At 47.3% G+C, this 17,270-nt stretch overlaps 1 protein-coding gene across 2 annotated transcripts in view; it reads right to left on the bottom strand.

Annotated features, from left to right (window-relative positions):
* The window catches only part of UFD1L (ubiquitin fusion degradation 1 like (yeast)), a 28,118-nt gene that overhangs the window by 5,025 nt on the left and 5,823 nt on the right, over positions 1 to 17,270 (bottom strand). For both annotated transcript variants that reach the window (XM_008576965.1, XM_008576966.1), the window contains 8 exons: positions 16,788 to 16,909; positions 11,281 to 11,411; positions 8,796 to 8,868; positions 3,987 to 4,055; positions 2,688 to 2,753; positions 2,394 to 2,441; positions 1,466 to 1,554; positions 594 to 675 (listed from right to left, as the gene is read on the bottom strand). In XM_008576965.1, coding sequence (XP_008575187.1) covers positions 594 to 675; positions 1,466 to 1,554; positions 2,394 to 2,441; positions 2,688 to 2,753; positions 3,987 to 4,055; positions 8,796 to 8,868; positions 11,281 to 11,411; positions 16,788 to 16,909 — 680 coding nt within the window. The remainder of the gene's footprint in view (positions 1 to 593; positions 676 to 1,465; positions 1,555 to 2,393; positions 2,442 to 2,687; positions 2,754 to 3,986; positions 4,056 to 8,795; positions 8,869 to 11,280; positions 11,412 to 16,787; positions 16,910 to 17,270) is intronic.

Below are 17,270 nucleotides of genomic sequence, written 5' to 3'. Positions count from 1 at the left end.
ATGCCAGAGCAGTGGTGACATTGGTAGATAGGCCTAAACATGGGTGCCCAAATGCTGCTGCCTCTTATACCCCTTGCATTTTGGGGGCAAGCTTGGTCTCTGGTATATTCTCAGAAGCAAGTGAGCCTACACCCTGGACACCCACCCAACAACTCCACCACACACCGAGCACCACTTGGTGCCAAGTACCTGCTGGGCCCACCCACACGCCTCAAAGTACCCATGTCTGCAGGACGCCCAGACCTCACCTTCCCCTATCCTACAACAATCCCGCTCAGCTAGAAGGTGCTGCCCAGAGACTAGAAGCTCAAGCTGTGAGAAGTAAGCAAACAAAGATAAGGCCCACCCACGGCACCCAACTCTTTGGTGGCAGAGCCTGGAGTTGGCTCCAGAGCAGGACAGGGCTCCTAACCCTCATGCTACAAGGCCTCGGGCTGCACACCCCCAACATAGGCTCTACAGGAAAGGTGATCAGGGAGAGGAGGACCCCCAGGAATAGGAGAAAATATGACAGAACACCCCTATTCAGAATGGTAAGAATCCCAGTCATCACTAGCAAAAGAAACTTCTCATTACCAATAAAATAAACCTACCTCTTCAACCTTTTTGACCAGTGGACGTGAATTTCTGATGAAAGTAATCTTACCAAGTTTAAATTCGTAATTGGGAATTCCTCTGTAAAGAAGAGAGACAGGGAGAAATGATAAAGAAAAGGGACTAAAATTCATTCTTGATAAGAGGAAGGAAAGCAGAAAAGACAGTAAGTGCCCTCTTGGCGACTTGCTGGGGTATGCTGCTGTACCCCACTTGGCCCTGGGGCCAGCCCTTGGGAGCTCCCCAGCATCCATCCAGCAGGGCAACAGGAGGCAACTGGTTTCCTGGTTTGGCATAAACACTGGACGTGGGGTGGAGGCTGCTGATTCTGGGTCTGGCCTGTGGTAAGGGGTCATCTGGAGGCATGAGAGGTCCTCATGGCCTCTGTCCTGAGCCTCACAGATCCCCCTGAATGGGCTACACCCTCACTTCCTTCCCTGAGAATGGGTTAAAAACCTCTTCTCCAGAATTCTCCTGCTCTCACAAACACACAGCAATGGCTGACACCTGCCCCTGCTCTGATGAACACCAGAGGAAGTTCTGCTGTGAGAGTCCCTGGACCCAACAATGTTTTGTCCCCCCCTCCACCCAGAATTCTCCTGCTCTCACAAACACACAGCAATGGCTGACACCTGCCCCTGCTCTGATGACCACCAGAGGAAGTTCTGCTGTGAGAGTCCCTGGACCCAACAATGTTTTGTCCCCCCCTCCACCAAGGAGGGCAGGCAGAAATTTTGGTCTACCCTCTAGCCTGATGACCCAGGCTTCATCTCCAGAGCTGGAAGGCGGCTGCCCTACCCCAGAGGCCTGGTGCAGACCCACCCTGGACAATGACAAAGTATTCGGTAGAGCAGAGCCAGCACAGACCCACCTTTTAATGTCTCCAGGCTTAATTGGGGAAGGGCTGGGCTCTACCCCTTTCTTCTTTCCATCCAGTCTATTCCCGGAGCCGGAGAAGGCCTAGACAGGCAAGCAGGTGAGTCATTCACTGAGCTCCCAGAGGAAGCACACACGTGCCCTTTGCTCAGAGACCACTACAGGGATGTGATCCAGGGGCACTGCCCAGAACCTCTCAGGACTGAAACCCTCACTCTGCAGCTGCTGGTGTGCTGGCAGCCGAGAGCTCTCTGCCCAGCCCAGCAGGGGACTGCCCTAAGCTGAAAAGACCCACCTGGCCCATTGGCAACCTGGTCCTGGCCTCTGCAGGCCACCCACTCCAGCCCCTGTGGGTGGGCTAAGGCCCCTGTTGTGACTGCTCCATTGCTCAGCTTCTTGTCTGCCCAGTTCTGCCCCCTCAGCTGCCTCCTGGCACCCCAGTGCCCATACACGAGCCACTTCCACCTGTTTCCCAGGGAGTCTGGCCAGCAGCCATGCTAAGGGGCATATCTGCAACTTACTTTCAAATGGTGCAGGCAAAGCAAAAAGAGGACGCCGCACCAAAGCAAAAAGAGGATGTGCTTTTAGAGAGAGATAAAGCAAATGTGGTAATGTTTGGTGAACCTAAGGAAAGGGTATATGTGTATCTGCTGTACTATTAAAACTTTTTGGTAAGTTAGAAATTTTTTAGAAGAAAAAGAAAATGTTGGGGCTGCCTTACAGGGCTGTTGGGAGGATTCCAGGAGAAAGTAGATGCGAAACGGTTTGGTAACCAAGACAGTGTCAGATTTGCATGTGCACGAATACCCAGAAGCCCAATCCCTGCTGACATCGACAGATCATCACAGAGGACAGCTTGCAGTGAATACCCTGGTCAATGCAGCAGAGGGCACAGCAATTAAGATGTGTGGCCTGGTACTCACACGGAAGCCCAGCTCTCCAGCATAGCCACTGTTGTCAGCTTCGCTTTCCTGACAGGGAGACAAAAAACCAGGAGGTGAGCCTCTCAGCAGGGGTGCCCGGTTTTTCCCTTGAACCTCCCATTTCTTTTGCTGCCCCCATCCCCTGAAGGCTAGGACACACTGTCCTCCTGAGAAAACGACTGGAAGAGAAGCACGGGCACCAGCAGAGGCCAAGCACGAGCCCGCTGTCAGGAACTCAAAGAAGCAACTTTACAAAACAGGGCAAACGTGCAGCGGTTGGGAGAAATGACTTACTGTCGACTCCTCGTGCTGGACTTGTCTTTCAGGTTCTTTGTAGCCCAGGGGAGCATCAAAGTCTACCTGTGTTCTCAAGATGAAAAGTAAATTCTGAGACACTTGGCTTCCTTATCTTTTTTGTTTTTAAAGAGACAACTGTAGATTCACATGTAGTTGTAAGAAACAATACCAAATGATGCCCTGTACATTTTGCCCAGTTTTCCCAATGGTTAACATTTTACCACTGCCCCGATATCAACATTGGCATAACCCATGCTCTTATTCAGATATCCCGATTTTACATGTACTCATTTGTGTGTATGTGTGTGTATTTAGTTCTATGCAATTTTATCACCATGTAGGTCTTTATACACCATGGTCAAGATACTGAACGGTTCCAACCCCAACTACAGTTGTCCTTTTATAACTGAACCCAGCTGCCTCCTAGCCTTTTCCACCAGCCCCAAGCTCTGGCAGTCACTAATCTGTCTTCCATTTCTAAAGTTTTGTCACTTTTTTTTTTTTTTGTCTTTTTCCGTGTCCGGCAACGGATCGCAACCCTCAGTGTCGCCCCCATACCGGACAGGGACCGGCAACGGGATCACAGCCCTCGGTGTTGCTCCCGCGCCTCGCTCAGCCAGTGAGCGGGAACCGGTCTGTATGTGGGATCCGAACCCTCGGCGGGAGCGCCGCCACACTTCCCAAGCAGCACACTGTAGCAGTGTGCCACCGGGCCGGCCCCATAAAGTTTTGTCACTTTTTGGGCCAGCCCATGGCTCACTCAGGGAGAGTGTGGTGCTGATAACACCAAGGGCACGGGTTTGGATCCTATATAGGGATGGCTGGTTCGCTCACTGGCTGAGTGTGGTGCTGACAACACCAAGCCAAGGGTTAAGATCCCCTTACCAGTCATCTTTTAAAAAAATAAAAATAAAGTTTTGTCACTTTAAGAATGTTATATAAACCATGTAATCTTTTGAGACTGGCCTTTTTTGCTCAGCATCGTTCCCTAGAGATCCATCCAGGATTCTGTGTATAGTTTATTCCTACTCAGGAGGCCGAGGAGGCTTCCTTGGCTCTTAAGAATATTCACTTGTTGGCAGGTCTGATCTGACTGTGGATTTAGCCATCTCAGCACTGGTGGCAAACTCTGCTACCCCCACTGGCCCTGAGATGGATCACAAGGTCAGTGGCTTCCTCATGATGTTCTGACACATCTTCCTCTTCACCCAAATAGTACCAGGAGCTGTGTGACACCCTCCTGGGACCCTGGCTTCCAGGGACACAAGGTCACTGTAACTGTACAAAGACACGCACATTCATGTCACACTCGATAATGGACACAGCCTTGTCAGGTTTGGTCTCCATCACCCGCAGTTCGTAGATCTGTAGTAAGAACACAGAAAACAGCTGGACAGTTTTGTGGCAATTATTGGGGGCTATCACCATCCATGTTACTGTGGTTCTCTACCTGGCTCCTTTGGGCACATTATTCATACCCACAACACCATCCTCTAGCCCTATCTCATGCTGCCGTGGAGGCCATGTCACTTAACCGATGCTATTCCCTACATGTGGCTCAAATTAGACATGGTAGTTATGCATCAAATCACAAAAGATGCCAACAACCTTTAATCCAGAAAGTTCACTTCTAGCAATTTATTCTAAATAAATAATTAGCTAAGTATCCAAGGAGAAAATTCTAAGACTGCTCATTCAAACAATGCTAATAATAGCATATATCCAAAATGCCTATCAATAGACAGGTTAAATGAATTATATTTGCTCACATATAAATAAATTATAGAGTCACATAATGTAATACTATGCGGCCAACAGGAAAAGAAAACAGTATGCTGCCATGTGTCTAGGACAATCTCACTGATGTAAAAAACATGCATAAAAAATGGGCCCATCTACTTTTTCCTACACCATTTCAGGTTCTTTCTTTTTACCTAGAGTATGTCTGTCTTGCGTTTACAATCATTTTAAACAGTCTGAATAGTCCCACCATTAAAAAAAAAACCTAAACAGGGCCCAGTCTATTTTTAATTATTTAATAGAGAAAGAAAATATATGTGTCATTGTGTGGATGTATAACAATTTATCCACTCAATATCCCAGCTGTTTCCAATCATTTTGCTGTTACTAACAATGTTGCCATGGACATTCATGTATTTGTCTCCTGAGGTATGTGCTCACATTTATCTATAGTGTGTTTTCAAACTGCAAGACACAACCAATGAGTGGGTCATAAAACTAACTGGCTTGCAAGGAGAACTAGAAAAGAAAAAAATTGGAAGACGGTATACTAGAAATACTATAATATACTACATGTATGAACACTCTTGAGACATTTTCATTTAGTTTTATGTATTGTCATGGTATCAAACACATTTCTTACTATGGAGCCACTTTTCTTTTTGGGAGTAGCACTCTTTAAACTACCTGTGAAGGACCACTTTTTAAAATTTCCAGTCCCCTTGACTGACATGTGGTCCTCTTGCATAAGAGCAAGACACAGCACACACCAGATCCCCTGGAGTACACTGGGACTAGAACTGTGGCCACGTACTCATAGGTCATTCTCAATTTCCTCTTCCCTTCCTCCTCTGGCAACCACCATTCTACTTTCTGTCTCTGTGAATTTGACTACTCTAGGTACCTTATATAAATGGAATCATACACTATTTGTCACTTTATGTCTGGCTTATTTCATCGAGCATAATGTCCTCAAAGTTCATCCATGTTGTATGTCTCAGAATTTCCTTCCCTTTAAAGGCTGAATAATATTCCACTGTATGCATATACCATATAGTTTATTCATTTGCAATTTATTTTTGACTATGGTGTGGGTTAGGAAACCACTTTGGTTTTTCTTCAGAATAATAATCAATATTCCAGCCCCCTTTCCCCACCAGAATATCTCTTTTGCCTGGTGACATCAATGCTACCTCAGTGGTGGATCAAGATTCTTCATATATGAGGCTTTGTTCCACTGGCCTACTTGTCTATTCCAGCACCAACGCCACACTGCATCTTAATTATTAAAGCTTTATAACACTCAGCTACCATCTATTATCTTCCTTATATATAACTAGATTCTGTTCATAAATATTTTATCTACACTCTTTAAATCTGTGTCCATGAGTGAGACTGACCTGTAATTTACCTTTCTCCTACTATCCTTGTCTGGTTTTGGTAATCAAAGAATGAGATTTTCCTGACTGAATTTCTTGACTGGTTATAGGATTACCTAAATGATTTTTTTTTTAATTAAATTTTTTTTTTTGAGTCAAATTTCAGTTATGCTTTTCTAGGAAAGAATTTATCAACTTTGAATAAGTTGCCTTGTTTATTGGTATAAAATTTTTCATAGTCACATCTTTTAAAATTTCTGCTTCATCTAAGACAATCATTTAAAACTGTTTCTAAACATTCAATATGTATGTAGTTTTCAGTTACCTTTTTTATTGATTTAACTTTATTGAACTGTAAATAGAGAACATTTTAATCCTAAACAATTCTCTCTAAAGACATACTCTTTTCCAGTATTTGAGCTGTCATACTTTAAGCTTTACAGTTTAAATATTATTACTGCTTTACATGGCAACATTTCCCCTGGCTTCACAGATGCCAATTTATTTGTTCCCCAGTTCTCTTGCTTTCCTTCTAGGATAATGCTTATTCCTAAAATATAGGAAAGGTTTTTAAAGTTCTATTGGTAAATAAACTAACAGATTTTGCTTATCTGAAAATATTTTTATTTTGCCCTCATTCTTTAAAGAAGATTTTGGTGACAGTTTATTTTGGTTGCAACTGCTGCTATTCAAAGGCCCACTACTTGCTGTTATTCTGTAAGCACTGTCTTTTCTCTCTGCTTACCTCTCTGCATTTCATATTTTCTATCTGTAGCTTATCCTGTTTGTTATACATTACACCAAATCTAAATCAATTTCAGATATTATCTCTTCAGAATATTGCCACTCCTCATTCTCTCCTGCTGGGATTTGCATCGAGTGTGTTTGACTTTCTTGGTATCTTCAACATCTCAATCTCTCATATGTTCCATCTCCTTGCTCTTCTATGCAGAATTCTAAGTTATTTCCCCATATTTATCTTTCATTTCATTAACTTTTTCAACTATTAACTCTTTGACTGTTTTTCAAAATTTTCCTGGTTACTTTTGATAGCCTTTTGATGCTTGCTAAATTTGAGGATTCTATTTTTTATGTCTTTTGAACACTTTATATATAACCATTTTATATTTGTACCTGAAAATTCCAATACTGATTTCCTTAGTGGTCTAAATCTGCTTTTGTTAGGGCTGGCCCGTGGCTCACTTGGGAGAGTGTGGTGCTGATAACACCAAGGCCACAGGTTTGGATCCCTATATAGGGATGGCTGGTTAGCTCACTTGGGAGAGTGTGGTGCTGACAACACCAAGAGTCAAGGGTTAAGATCCCCTTACCGGTCATCTTTAAAAAAAAAAAAAAAAAAAAAATCTGCTTTTGTTGTCTCTGCTTTGTGTGTCTCGTGGTTTTATTACAAGTTCCTGTTTGTTCAATCAATAGCAATCCCAAGGGCTTAACTATACTGGGGTGCTTTTTACAGAGAGAATCTGGGTTCACTTCTCCTGGAATAAGGACGATACCCACCTCTGTGTCTATTTTGGCTCCTTTAAGGGTCCTACGTTCAATGTGGAAGTCTCTGATTCAGATCTTCCATTAAAGACTGGTATGGCTGTTTGGTCTCAGGGCAACCCTGCTAAGAGATTCTTGAAAATTTCCTATATTTTTTGCAAGCCCAACAATACATTAATAATCTAAGTTTTATCCTGATTTAAGTTTTATCCTGGGTTTTATCAAAACAGTCCTTTAGATTATCTAGTATTCTATATTTCCAAAAATTGATGTTCAAGGGCTGGCCCGGTGGCGCACTGCTACAGTGTGCCACTTGGGAGCGTGGCTGTGCTCCCGCCGAGGGTTCGGATCCCACATACAGACCAGCCGCTCACTGGCTGAGTGAGGTGCGGGCGCAACACCGAGGGTTGCGATCCTGTTGCCGGTCCCGGTAAGTCTTTGTTTTGCATAATGTAATAATACTAAATATTACTCTTAAATTGTTGATAAAAGGTACTGCTGATATTTTGCACTATAAGGGAGGGTAGGTTAGTATGCATAGAATTGAAATGCAGTTTTGAACATCAATTTTTTTTTTTTTTCCTTTTTGTCTTTTTTCATGACCGGTAACGGGATCGCAGCCCTCAGTGTCGCGCCCGTACCGCGATCGGCAACGGGATCGCAACCCTCAGTGTCATGCCCGTACCGCGCTCAACCAGTGAGCGGACCGGTCTCTATATGGGATCCGAACCCTCGTCGGGAGCCGCACTCTACTGAGTGTGCCACCGGGCCGGCCCAAGCCTGTCTGCTTCTAAGGGAGGGTGTTGCCGGGAGAAGGACCCAGACTGGTTTATTTCTGTGTCACCACAGCCCAGCAAAAGGATTTGCTCAGATTATAGGTTCAGAGAAGATCTTTTGAATTGAGGCAGAATCAGCAGCCTAGCTGCCATAGTACAGAGGTATAATTAACAAGCATAACAACACTAAGCAGATTCACCTATTAATGCAATCAATCCTCAAAACAGAGTTGCTGAATGAATTAGGGCTTTAGATATGAACGCAGGAAGATTTATTTTTTATTTTTTTATTTTATTTTTTATCTATTAATGCAATCAATCCTCAAAACAGAGTTGCTGAATGAATTAGGGCTTTAGATATGAACACAGGAAGATTTATTTTTTATTTTTTTATTTTATTTTTTATAAAAAATGACTGGTAAGGGGATCTTAACCCTTGACTTGGTGTTGTCAGCACCAAGCTTACCCAGTGAGCTAACCGGCCAACCCTATATGGGATCCGAACCTGTGGCCTTGGTATTATCAGCACCACACTCTCCCGAGTGAGTCACGGGCCGGCGCCAGAAGATTTTAAAAAGCAAACAGTAGGCAATAATTAGGTGATAAGATCCAGGCATACCCTGCTTAAAAAGAAGCCCCCGTCTAGCACCAGAATGGACCCTGCACAGGTGGCTCGTTAGGTGAGACCTGCATTGTATTGGGCTCACCTTCTCATTGTAGTTGATGGCAATCACATCCCCAGTGGTGAGACAGGCAAAATTTCTCAATGCATTTTCCAATCTGCAGACACACTGTCAAGGCAACATGGCAAGATGGATACCTTAAATCTGAAACAAGTTTTCATGAGGGGTTAGGTGATTACCATTAGGTAGACAGAGTGTACTGTGCTTATACTAAAAACACGCAGCTTTAATACAATGGAATATTACTTAGCAATAAGAAGGGAGAAACTCCTGACACAAAATAACATGGTGAATCTCACAAATGACATGCTGATGGAAAGAACCAGCCACAAAAGGTAGGAAGATTCCATTCACATGAAACCTCGAGAAAGAAACAGGACGGCAAGCAGCTGAGAGGAGGCTGATGCCAAGGACTGGGTGGCAACTGGCAGGAAATGACCTTTTGGGAAGATGAAATGTTGTGGTTACATGAGTATACCCATGTAATTTGACATATGTCAAGCTGGCCAAATCGTGTGCATTTTATTTATGTAAATTATACCTCAATAAAGTTGATTTGAAAAAAGAAAAAAGATTGAATGAATCAATCATAGGTTCCTTCAAATGTTCCTCAAAATCAGAGATGCTTTCATTTATACTTTTGCTGTTTCTTTTGGGCTCGTAACCCAATTTTAGGGGTATGTTCTAAAACTCAAATTCAAAATTAAAAAGGAAAAAGTAACCAGCAAGCCCTTCTCATAACAGCAAATAATAATACGTTTTTAAAAACTGTATAACCCAAATGCCTAGACAAAGAAATATCTATTCACACTGAATATTTTAACCATGTCATCCTCATCAATTTATGGAATAATTTTACATGAAAAGGTCAAACATAAAACATGGCTCCAGAATTGCCAATGTGACATGGCACATCCTGGCAAGAATCTCATAGTCCAAGTCAGAGGGTGAAAGAATGAGGCTGCCTAGCTTCGCTTCTCTTGATCAATGGCTTTCCAGAATGGTGAGAGCTTTGTGAAAAGTGCTTTGTGTGGCAGGCTGTTTTTCTTTGCCCCTGCACATGAAATACCACATTGCAGAGGTGCCCTATCCTCGACTCCTCCCGGTGATCCTGTGAAGAGAGGAAGTGCTCTGCCCTCCACTGCCATGGCTGGAGAAGCCAGACTCAGATCACTTAGCCTCTGATGGCAGAACTGACTCACCACATGCCTGTGTGTTCTGGGCCTGCGGTGGCACAAGCCCTCCACCTTCTCTGCTCTGTGCTAACACTGTCTTCATCCAGACTGTCAGCCAGACCAGGAGCACTGGGCTGACTCTCAGCTGAAGAAAGTGACACCCTTTCTCCACACACTAACAACTAAGCTGACAGACACAGCCTCTGAAAGTAATTAAGTCTGCAATGCAATGCAAGTAAAAATCCAGAGAAAATCAGAAGGGGCTACAGCCATGAAAGCAGGTCCCCACTTCTGGTTACTCACAGCCAAACAAGTACCTCCAGGTCAGAGTTCTGAAGCATGAGTTAACCTGTGGGACAGGAAGCCTCCACTTCTGGCCGTGCTGTGGGTGGAGCGCCTAACACACCCCGGTTAACCTGTGGGACAGGAAGCCTCCACTTCTGGCCGTGCTGTGGGTGGAGCGCCTAACACACCCCGGTCCTCCAAGACCCAGCCAGCAGGGGGCTCAACACATGTGAGTAAAGGACCTAACATGGCCCAGCCACATCCAGGAAATGACCAACAGCAGCTTGTTAGTGAGAAAGGGCCTGGGGAAGAGTGGGCAGGTGGGGAGGGAGCAGCATTTGTTTTTACTTTCTACCTGTCTATGTTGTTCAACTGCTTTTCAAGCTTTCATTTTTCAAAATAAATAGAATGGAGTGACCACTCTACACGGTGATCTCAACAAGCCAAATTGTGGCCACTGAACTAGAGATCTCATTCACAGTCCACACACAGCATGTCCCCCACCCACACTGGCCACTTCCTTACATTATAAACACATGCATCTGGCTTAAGTTCAGAAGAGAAAATAAAATCACCAGAACCTAAAACTTTTGCTTTCTGCTTGCTGAAAGAAAATGCACTCAGTCAATGCTACCCACTGGCTTAGAGTGACTGTGCCCTAAGCCTGGACGCACAGTGAGGTTGACTGGCTAGTTCACAGCTGAGCTGAGGTGTGAAGGCAGATGACCTGTTTACTCCTTCCACTGGACATACTGTGCAACCTGGGCTGTGAGCCAGGTGACACAGTCTGACTGAAAAAAGGGCTCCACTCTGGCCTCCAGGGAGTGTCTGGAAAGTGACCACAGAAGGCCCACAGAGAACCCAATGCACATGGCCAGGGCCAAGTGGACCTGCTGGCAAAAAGCCATTATTCTCAAACCACAAATTCAATCACAAACAGACGTGTGGTCCCCAAAGTAGGAACAGGTTCAACAAAATGTTCACTGTTGAACAACTGTCAGCATAACCCACATTTGTTTAGAAGAACCCTTCTTATTTCAAAAGGATACACGGCTTTAGGGTTGGTGATGTCCAGGAAGTCAGGGCTCTGAGGTTGGAATTTGGAGTATGTGGCCACCTGGAGATTGACACTCTCTACTTGGACCAGGCCCCCTTCTTCCAACAGCAAATTCTGCATCATCTGAAAGGTAGAGTTTACGTGAGACTCCTGGAAATTAAGTGGCCACGATGATCGCCACTACCCATACACTGGGCAGGCCGAAGTCTTACTTGGGTCTCTGTAAGAAGGAGCTTGCAACAAGGGCAGGTAATTTAAGTGTGATATGATGTAAGGAGGAGGGAAAAAAAAATCAAGCAAGAGAAACACGTGGGAGGATGAAAGCCAAAAAAGGGCTGCTTCGGGTGCTGCTGTAGCCAGCAGGGTGAGTGCATCTCTGCCAGGCCTCCCGGACGGTCCACCAGCTCCAGGCCTTTCAGGGTGCTCACCCCCCATGTTTACAAGCTCTCCTGGGCTGCTTCGGGTGCTGCTGTAGCCAGCAGGGTGAGTGCATCTCTGCCAGGCCTCCCGGACCGTCCACCAGCTCCAGGCCTTTCAGGGTGCTCACCCCCCATGTTTACAAGCTCTCCTACAAGCAGCTTACAAGGCCCTGGGGCAAGCAGAGCCACACTTGAGGTGGGAAGATAACAAGGCAAGGCTGACCTCCCATGGAACGGCCTGCCACAGCTGAGGCCGCAGGTTGGTGATGAGGCCCCAGAGATGGCTGCTGCAGAAGTGTAAGAAACTGACAAAAAAGCCCTCACACTCTTCTATTAAACCACCCAGCAAGGTAGATGATGGCTGAGAAGACAGAAAGAGATGAACAAAGCCCTTGAGCACCTGGCATGGGGGACCCAGGACACTATAAGGCAGCCAAGACGTGGGTCAAGGGCAAGGAGGCCAGGTCAGGAAGGAGAAACTGTGTGTCCTGGAATGGAACTTTGCTTTTTTAAATTTTAAACCTTAAAGAGAACATCAAAAAGTACACAAGTAGAGAGAACTGCATGAGTGAGCCTCCACACATCCAGCCCACAGTAATTAAGTCACAGACTGTCTCGTTTCATCTGTTGGTGCTCCACTCCTGGCCCCATCCCACACTGGACTGCCCTGAAGTGAATCCCAGGCATCAGGTCCCTTTGACAATGCTTCACCTAGGGTGGCAGTTTGGAGATGACTGTGACAGGCCAAGAAACAGGGGTCTGGAGAGGGAGGCATGCTAAGAGGCAGCGGCTGTACCTGGAAGGGAGGCCAGGCCCAGGCCCTGGGATGAGCCCACAGAGACCCTGAGAATCAGATTGGGAACGACAGGAACACAGGGGCGGTCACTCCACCAGACGCCACAGGCAGGCGCAGCAGGATGGAGGCAGCTGGCTTTGATAACCAGGGGTTCTGCGGCCCTGGGGAGTGATGCTCTAAGGGTCAGAGTCAGCCTGCCAGATGCCAAGAGTGCAGACTTATCTGGGAAATCTGTCAGTGAGGGAAGGAGGATAGCTGCTGGCAAGAAGCCCTGAGGCACACACAGAGCAAGGCCTGAGGGAAGCCTGGCCAAGGAAAGAGGGGTGGCTACCTCAGCCACAGGCAGGACACAGCCTTAGGAGGCAGGAGGCAGAGAGGCAGAAGACACAGTCAGACCAGGGCTCGAGGTGAGGAATGGGCTGTTGGAAGAGCCTGAGGTCAGTGAGGAGGCTGGAGGAGCTGAGACCTGGCTCCATGCCTGGTTGTCCCTGTGTGGCACCACAAAGCACACATGGGACAACAAGCACCCAGCAGGTGTCCCAGTACTAGTAGGTGGCCCATGCAGGGATGGAGATCTGGGTCAGCAGATGAAGCCCCACCTCCTCTCTCACCTCTCCAGGTGAGCCACAGAAGGGCTTCTGCAGAGCAGAGGAGACTGAGAAAGTAGCCACTACTTGACATGAGAAAGTAGTCACTACTTGACACTTCAGCCACCCAGTGAAGCTTCAGTGGCCAGGCACTCTACCAGACAAACAAGACATGGCCTCGTGCCCCTGAGAAGGCACCTGCAGACACACACACATGGACAGTAGGGCACTGGGGGGCAAATGCTGGGGAGGGCAGGAGAAGAGGAGGCAGCACGGGAGAGGCCAGGTGGCAGGAGGGGTGGTGCGAGGGCAGGGGCCCCATGGGGCAGAAGCTGGCCAGGCCCCGCACTCATGAAAGGGTTCTGGGACTCAGGCTGAAGAGGATGGCCACCTCCACAGTGGCATGGGCAAGGTCACTTGCTGCAGGAGGGAAACACCGTCAGAACTCCTATTTGTGTTTCATCTCAGAAAACAAGAGTTCAGGCCACCCGTTTTGAAAGTTTAGTGATCACCGTGACAGGGAACCAGCAGGAGAGGCAGCTGTGCTTCAGACATCTCCCCAGTGGCAACAGGGACTCAGGTGTGGCAGGTGAGGGAGCACTTCTGTGTGTTCCCAGCCCAGCATTCCAGGGGTCTCTCAGTACACCTGACATGATTAAACCACAAAGAGAAGGACACATGCTTTCCTCCATGCGCTCTGTAAAGCTAAGCACATCGGCACTGGGGAGAAAGGAGGATTTGGTTGCAGAGTGAGGAAGAGGGAGCCAAGCAGGCCCTGTGGCCACCCGTGTGTGAAGGGAGGATTTTGCTGGGGAGGGGGGAAGAGGGAGTCAAGCAGGCCCTGCGGCCACCTGTGAACTCTCCCTGCTGAGGGCTCCTCCCTAAAGTGGTGGTGTGGTTCTGTTTCCCTCTCTGAGGTGTTCGGCCTCAGTCAAGCTCTAGTGGCTCTGGCACCCTTGATATCCATACCCAGGTCTGCAGTGATGTCTGTCAACTTTACACAAATGGAGAACACCTGAATACAAGAAGGAACGCATCTTTCCTGTGGTAGCTAAGTTGAGTACTTTAGGAAGACAGTTATAGCATCTAAAAACACATGTGTGCCCAGGGGTGGGGGAGATGACACTATAATAATCTAAAAAACTGGGGAGTTCTGGTCAAGATGGTGGAACAGACAGTCCCCAGCGTCACTCTCTCCTGAAATAGAGCTCCCTACACCCCCATAATGTACACTATCTGCTCCTGTAGAATTGCTTGCTTAACCTAAGTAACTCCATTTTACCCCATCTGACCTGCAGACTACCCCCGCTTCTGCATGAGAAACGGTTGACCTTCTTATAGAAACAAAAACTGTTGCAAAGAAACAGGAGCCATACACAGTGAACTATTACATGGGAACAGGAGCCACACACAATGAAAATTTGTATGCTTGATTGCTCTAATGGCTCATTTTTGGCTTCTGTAACCTAGCTACCTAGCTTGCTTTGTGCACCTGGACAAACCGATGTGCCAATGGGATGTGGTTTTTGCCCTTAAAAACCCCACAAGACCAAGGCCCAGGGCCATTCTCCCTTGGTTGCTCCTTGGGAGACGGTCACTGGTCAGCTGGAGTGAATAAACTGCCCTTTTCTGCATGAGTGGCATGTAAGTGCAATCCTGCAGGAGGGTGCTTCACAACACTCCCACAAATCAACCAATTTACAACTATAAAAATGTAACAACACCCAAGTTGGGGCCGCTGGAGGTCAGGGGAAGAGGAGGAGAAACCTATGGAGTGCATGAAGGTGGGAGAAGCTGTGATGAGAGAAATCAAGAACCACTCCGACCATTTTGTGCGTGGCCACTTTAAGGTTGGAGCTGCTGAGCACATGGAGCAGGAGCTGGCAGAAGCTGCAGCTGTGCCCTTTGGATGGTGTTGCTTGGAGGCGGCAGGGGAGAAGAGGGCCTTGGTGGCCCCCAGGACAGCAAGACCACTAATAGGGTTCCCATGGACCTATGCAGGAGTGAGGAGCCAGAACAGCTGAAAAAGGGGAGCCATTCAGAGGCCAGTGAATCATCACAAGGGACTGGTGCAGGGCCCATCCCATGGGAAGCATTGGAGCATGGCAGTGGGGGAGATGGGCCCACCAGGAGAACACTGGGACACAACAAGGACAGCCGATTCGTCCCCAGTCAGCACAGGACCACTCAGAGGTCAACCATTAAACCCTGAGCACAGGACCACCTATAAGGTCAACCATTAAACCCTGAGCTGCACAAAAAGTCTTCCCTAGGGAAACAGCAGCAAAGCAGCAATTTGGCTTAACAACACAGCTCAAGTACTGGTTCCCACAGGAAGTTCCCCTGTTTTAGAAGTAAACAAAGGACAAAAACTTAGTTCTGGCCCAGGCACACCACCAGCACCTCAGGGCCTGCCAGGGGACCTGAGGCATTGAGCCAGGACCAGGCCACCTGCCTACAACCATGCACACTGCTAGCACCTCAGGGCCTGCCCAGGGGCCTGGGGCATGGAGCCAGGGACCAGACACCCCTGCCCACATCCAGGCACACCACCAGTGCCTTGGGGACCCGCCCAGGGGCCCAGAGCATTGAGCAGGGGACTGGACCCCCACACACAACCAGGCACACCGCCAGCACCTTGGGGCCCCACCCAGGGGCCCAGGGCATCGAGCCAGGGACTGGACCCCTGCCCCCAACAACCAGGCACACCACCAGCACCAAGGAGCATGCCAAAAACATCACCTCCATGTGGCTGGCCCATCACAGCCACCACAGTAACCATGGCTGCTGCAAAAGTGGCTTGACATCACAGCCATTATGCAGATGGTCCACCAGCCACTGCAGTGCATTGACAAAAGGAGAGTCACCAGCAGAGACCAAAGAAAAGAACAGGATCTCTCTCTCCACAAATCCCATTCCAGAGTGACAGAAGAAGCATCTGCTCTATGATAATATTGGGAGACCTGAATACACCTTTCAGCATTGGAAAGATCATCTAGGCAAGATACAACAGAGTAACCATTACTCTTTCAGAGGGAGAGAAGAAATCTAGGGTCATCAGTGGTGGGAGGCATGAGGGAGAGGGGGACAGGGAGAGACTGGACAAGGGCCATAAAGAATAAGTATGATACATACTAGTAATATTGACTTGATCAACATATGTCAATACTGAATCCCAAAAATATGTATATTCAATTATGATTAAATTTTTTAAAAAAAACCTAAAACACTATATTTACTAAACCACTTCAAAAATATCCTTTGCTTCATTATTTTTTAAAAAAAACCTAAAACACTATATTTACTAAACCACTTCAAAAATATCCTTTGCTTCATTATTTTTTAAAAAAAACCTAACCCAGGAATTACAGCTAAACAGTAAGTCTGTGGTTTATGGACAGCCAGTTGAGCAAGTGTCAAAGCAAAGGCTGTTCCCATAGGACAAATGGCCACAATGCATATGTCCACAGCCAAGCATAATGTTTAAGGAATAGTGCACTGCTCCAGATCCCCTCCCTGTTGAAGGGTCAGGTCAGACGAAGACATTGAGGCAGGAGGAGCCAGGCCACTCTGCTCTGGGGGCAGGACTCTTGAGCCTGCACACACGCCCTGGGGAACATCCCTACCTACAAGGTCCCACACCCTGTGACTGACTGAGGGGCAGAGACTCCCCAGAGACCTCGGCGGCCCCACTCACCCAGTGTGGGAGGTAGCAGATGCCCTCGTCAGCCACAAACTCCAGCACACCACAGTGTGTCATGCGGTCTGAATTCTTATTGGTCAGTTTGAACAGCATGGGATAGGTAATGTTAAGCCGGCCTGAAGAAAGAGAGAGAGGCTATGAGGCATGACTCCTGTGAAGAGAGAGAAACCCTATCCACCCAACGCCCTCCCCTGGAAGGAGCCTCCTTGCTGCCCTCTGCATCCTTGCCCCAGGGCAGGCATGCTGACTTGAGTATCTGCCCCCCCCCCCCCCACCAGACTCCACACCCTCCTTGAAGCAGGGATGTGTCGCCCCCTGCAAGAGCACAGTGCACGGCCCAGAAATGGAGCTTGTGAGTGCCTGGTGGCTCTATGATGCAGCTCTAGCATAGACTCGTGATTTTCTGAAACCACAATTTTTTGTTTATTTTTCATTCTTATTTTTTGGCAGCTGCCCAGTATGGAGATCTAAACCTTT

This window comes from Galeopterus variegatus, unplaced genomic scaffold (assembly GCF_000696425.1).
Source record: "Galeopterus variegatus unplaced genomic scaffold, G_variegatus-3.0.2 Scaffold1434, whole genome shotgun sequence".
Taxonomy (NCBI): domain Eukaryota; kingdom Metazoa; phylum Chordata; class Mammalia; order Dermoptera; family Cynocephalidae; genus Galeopterus; species Galeopterus variegatus.
This window is presented reverse-complemented; position numbering and strand designations above follow the sequence as displayed.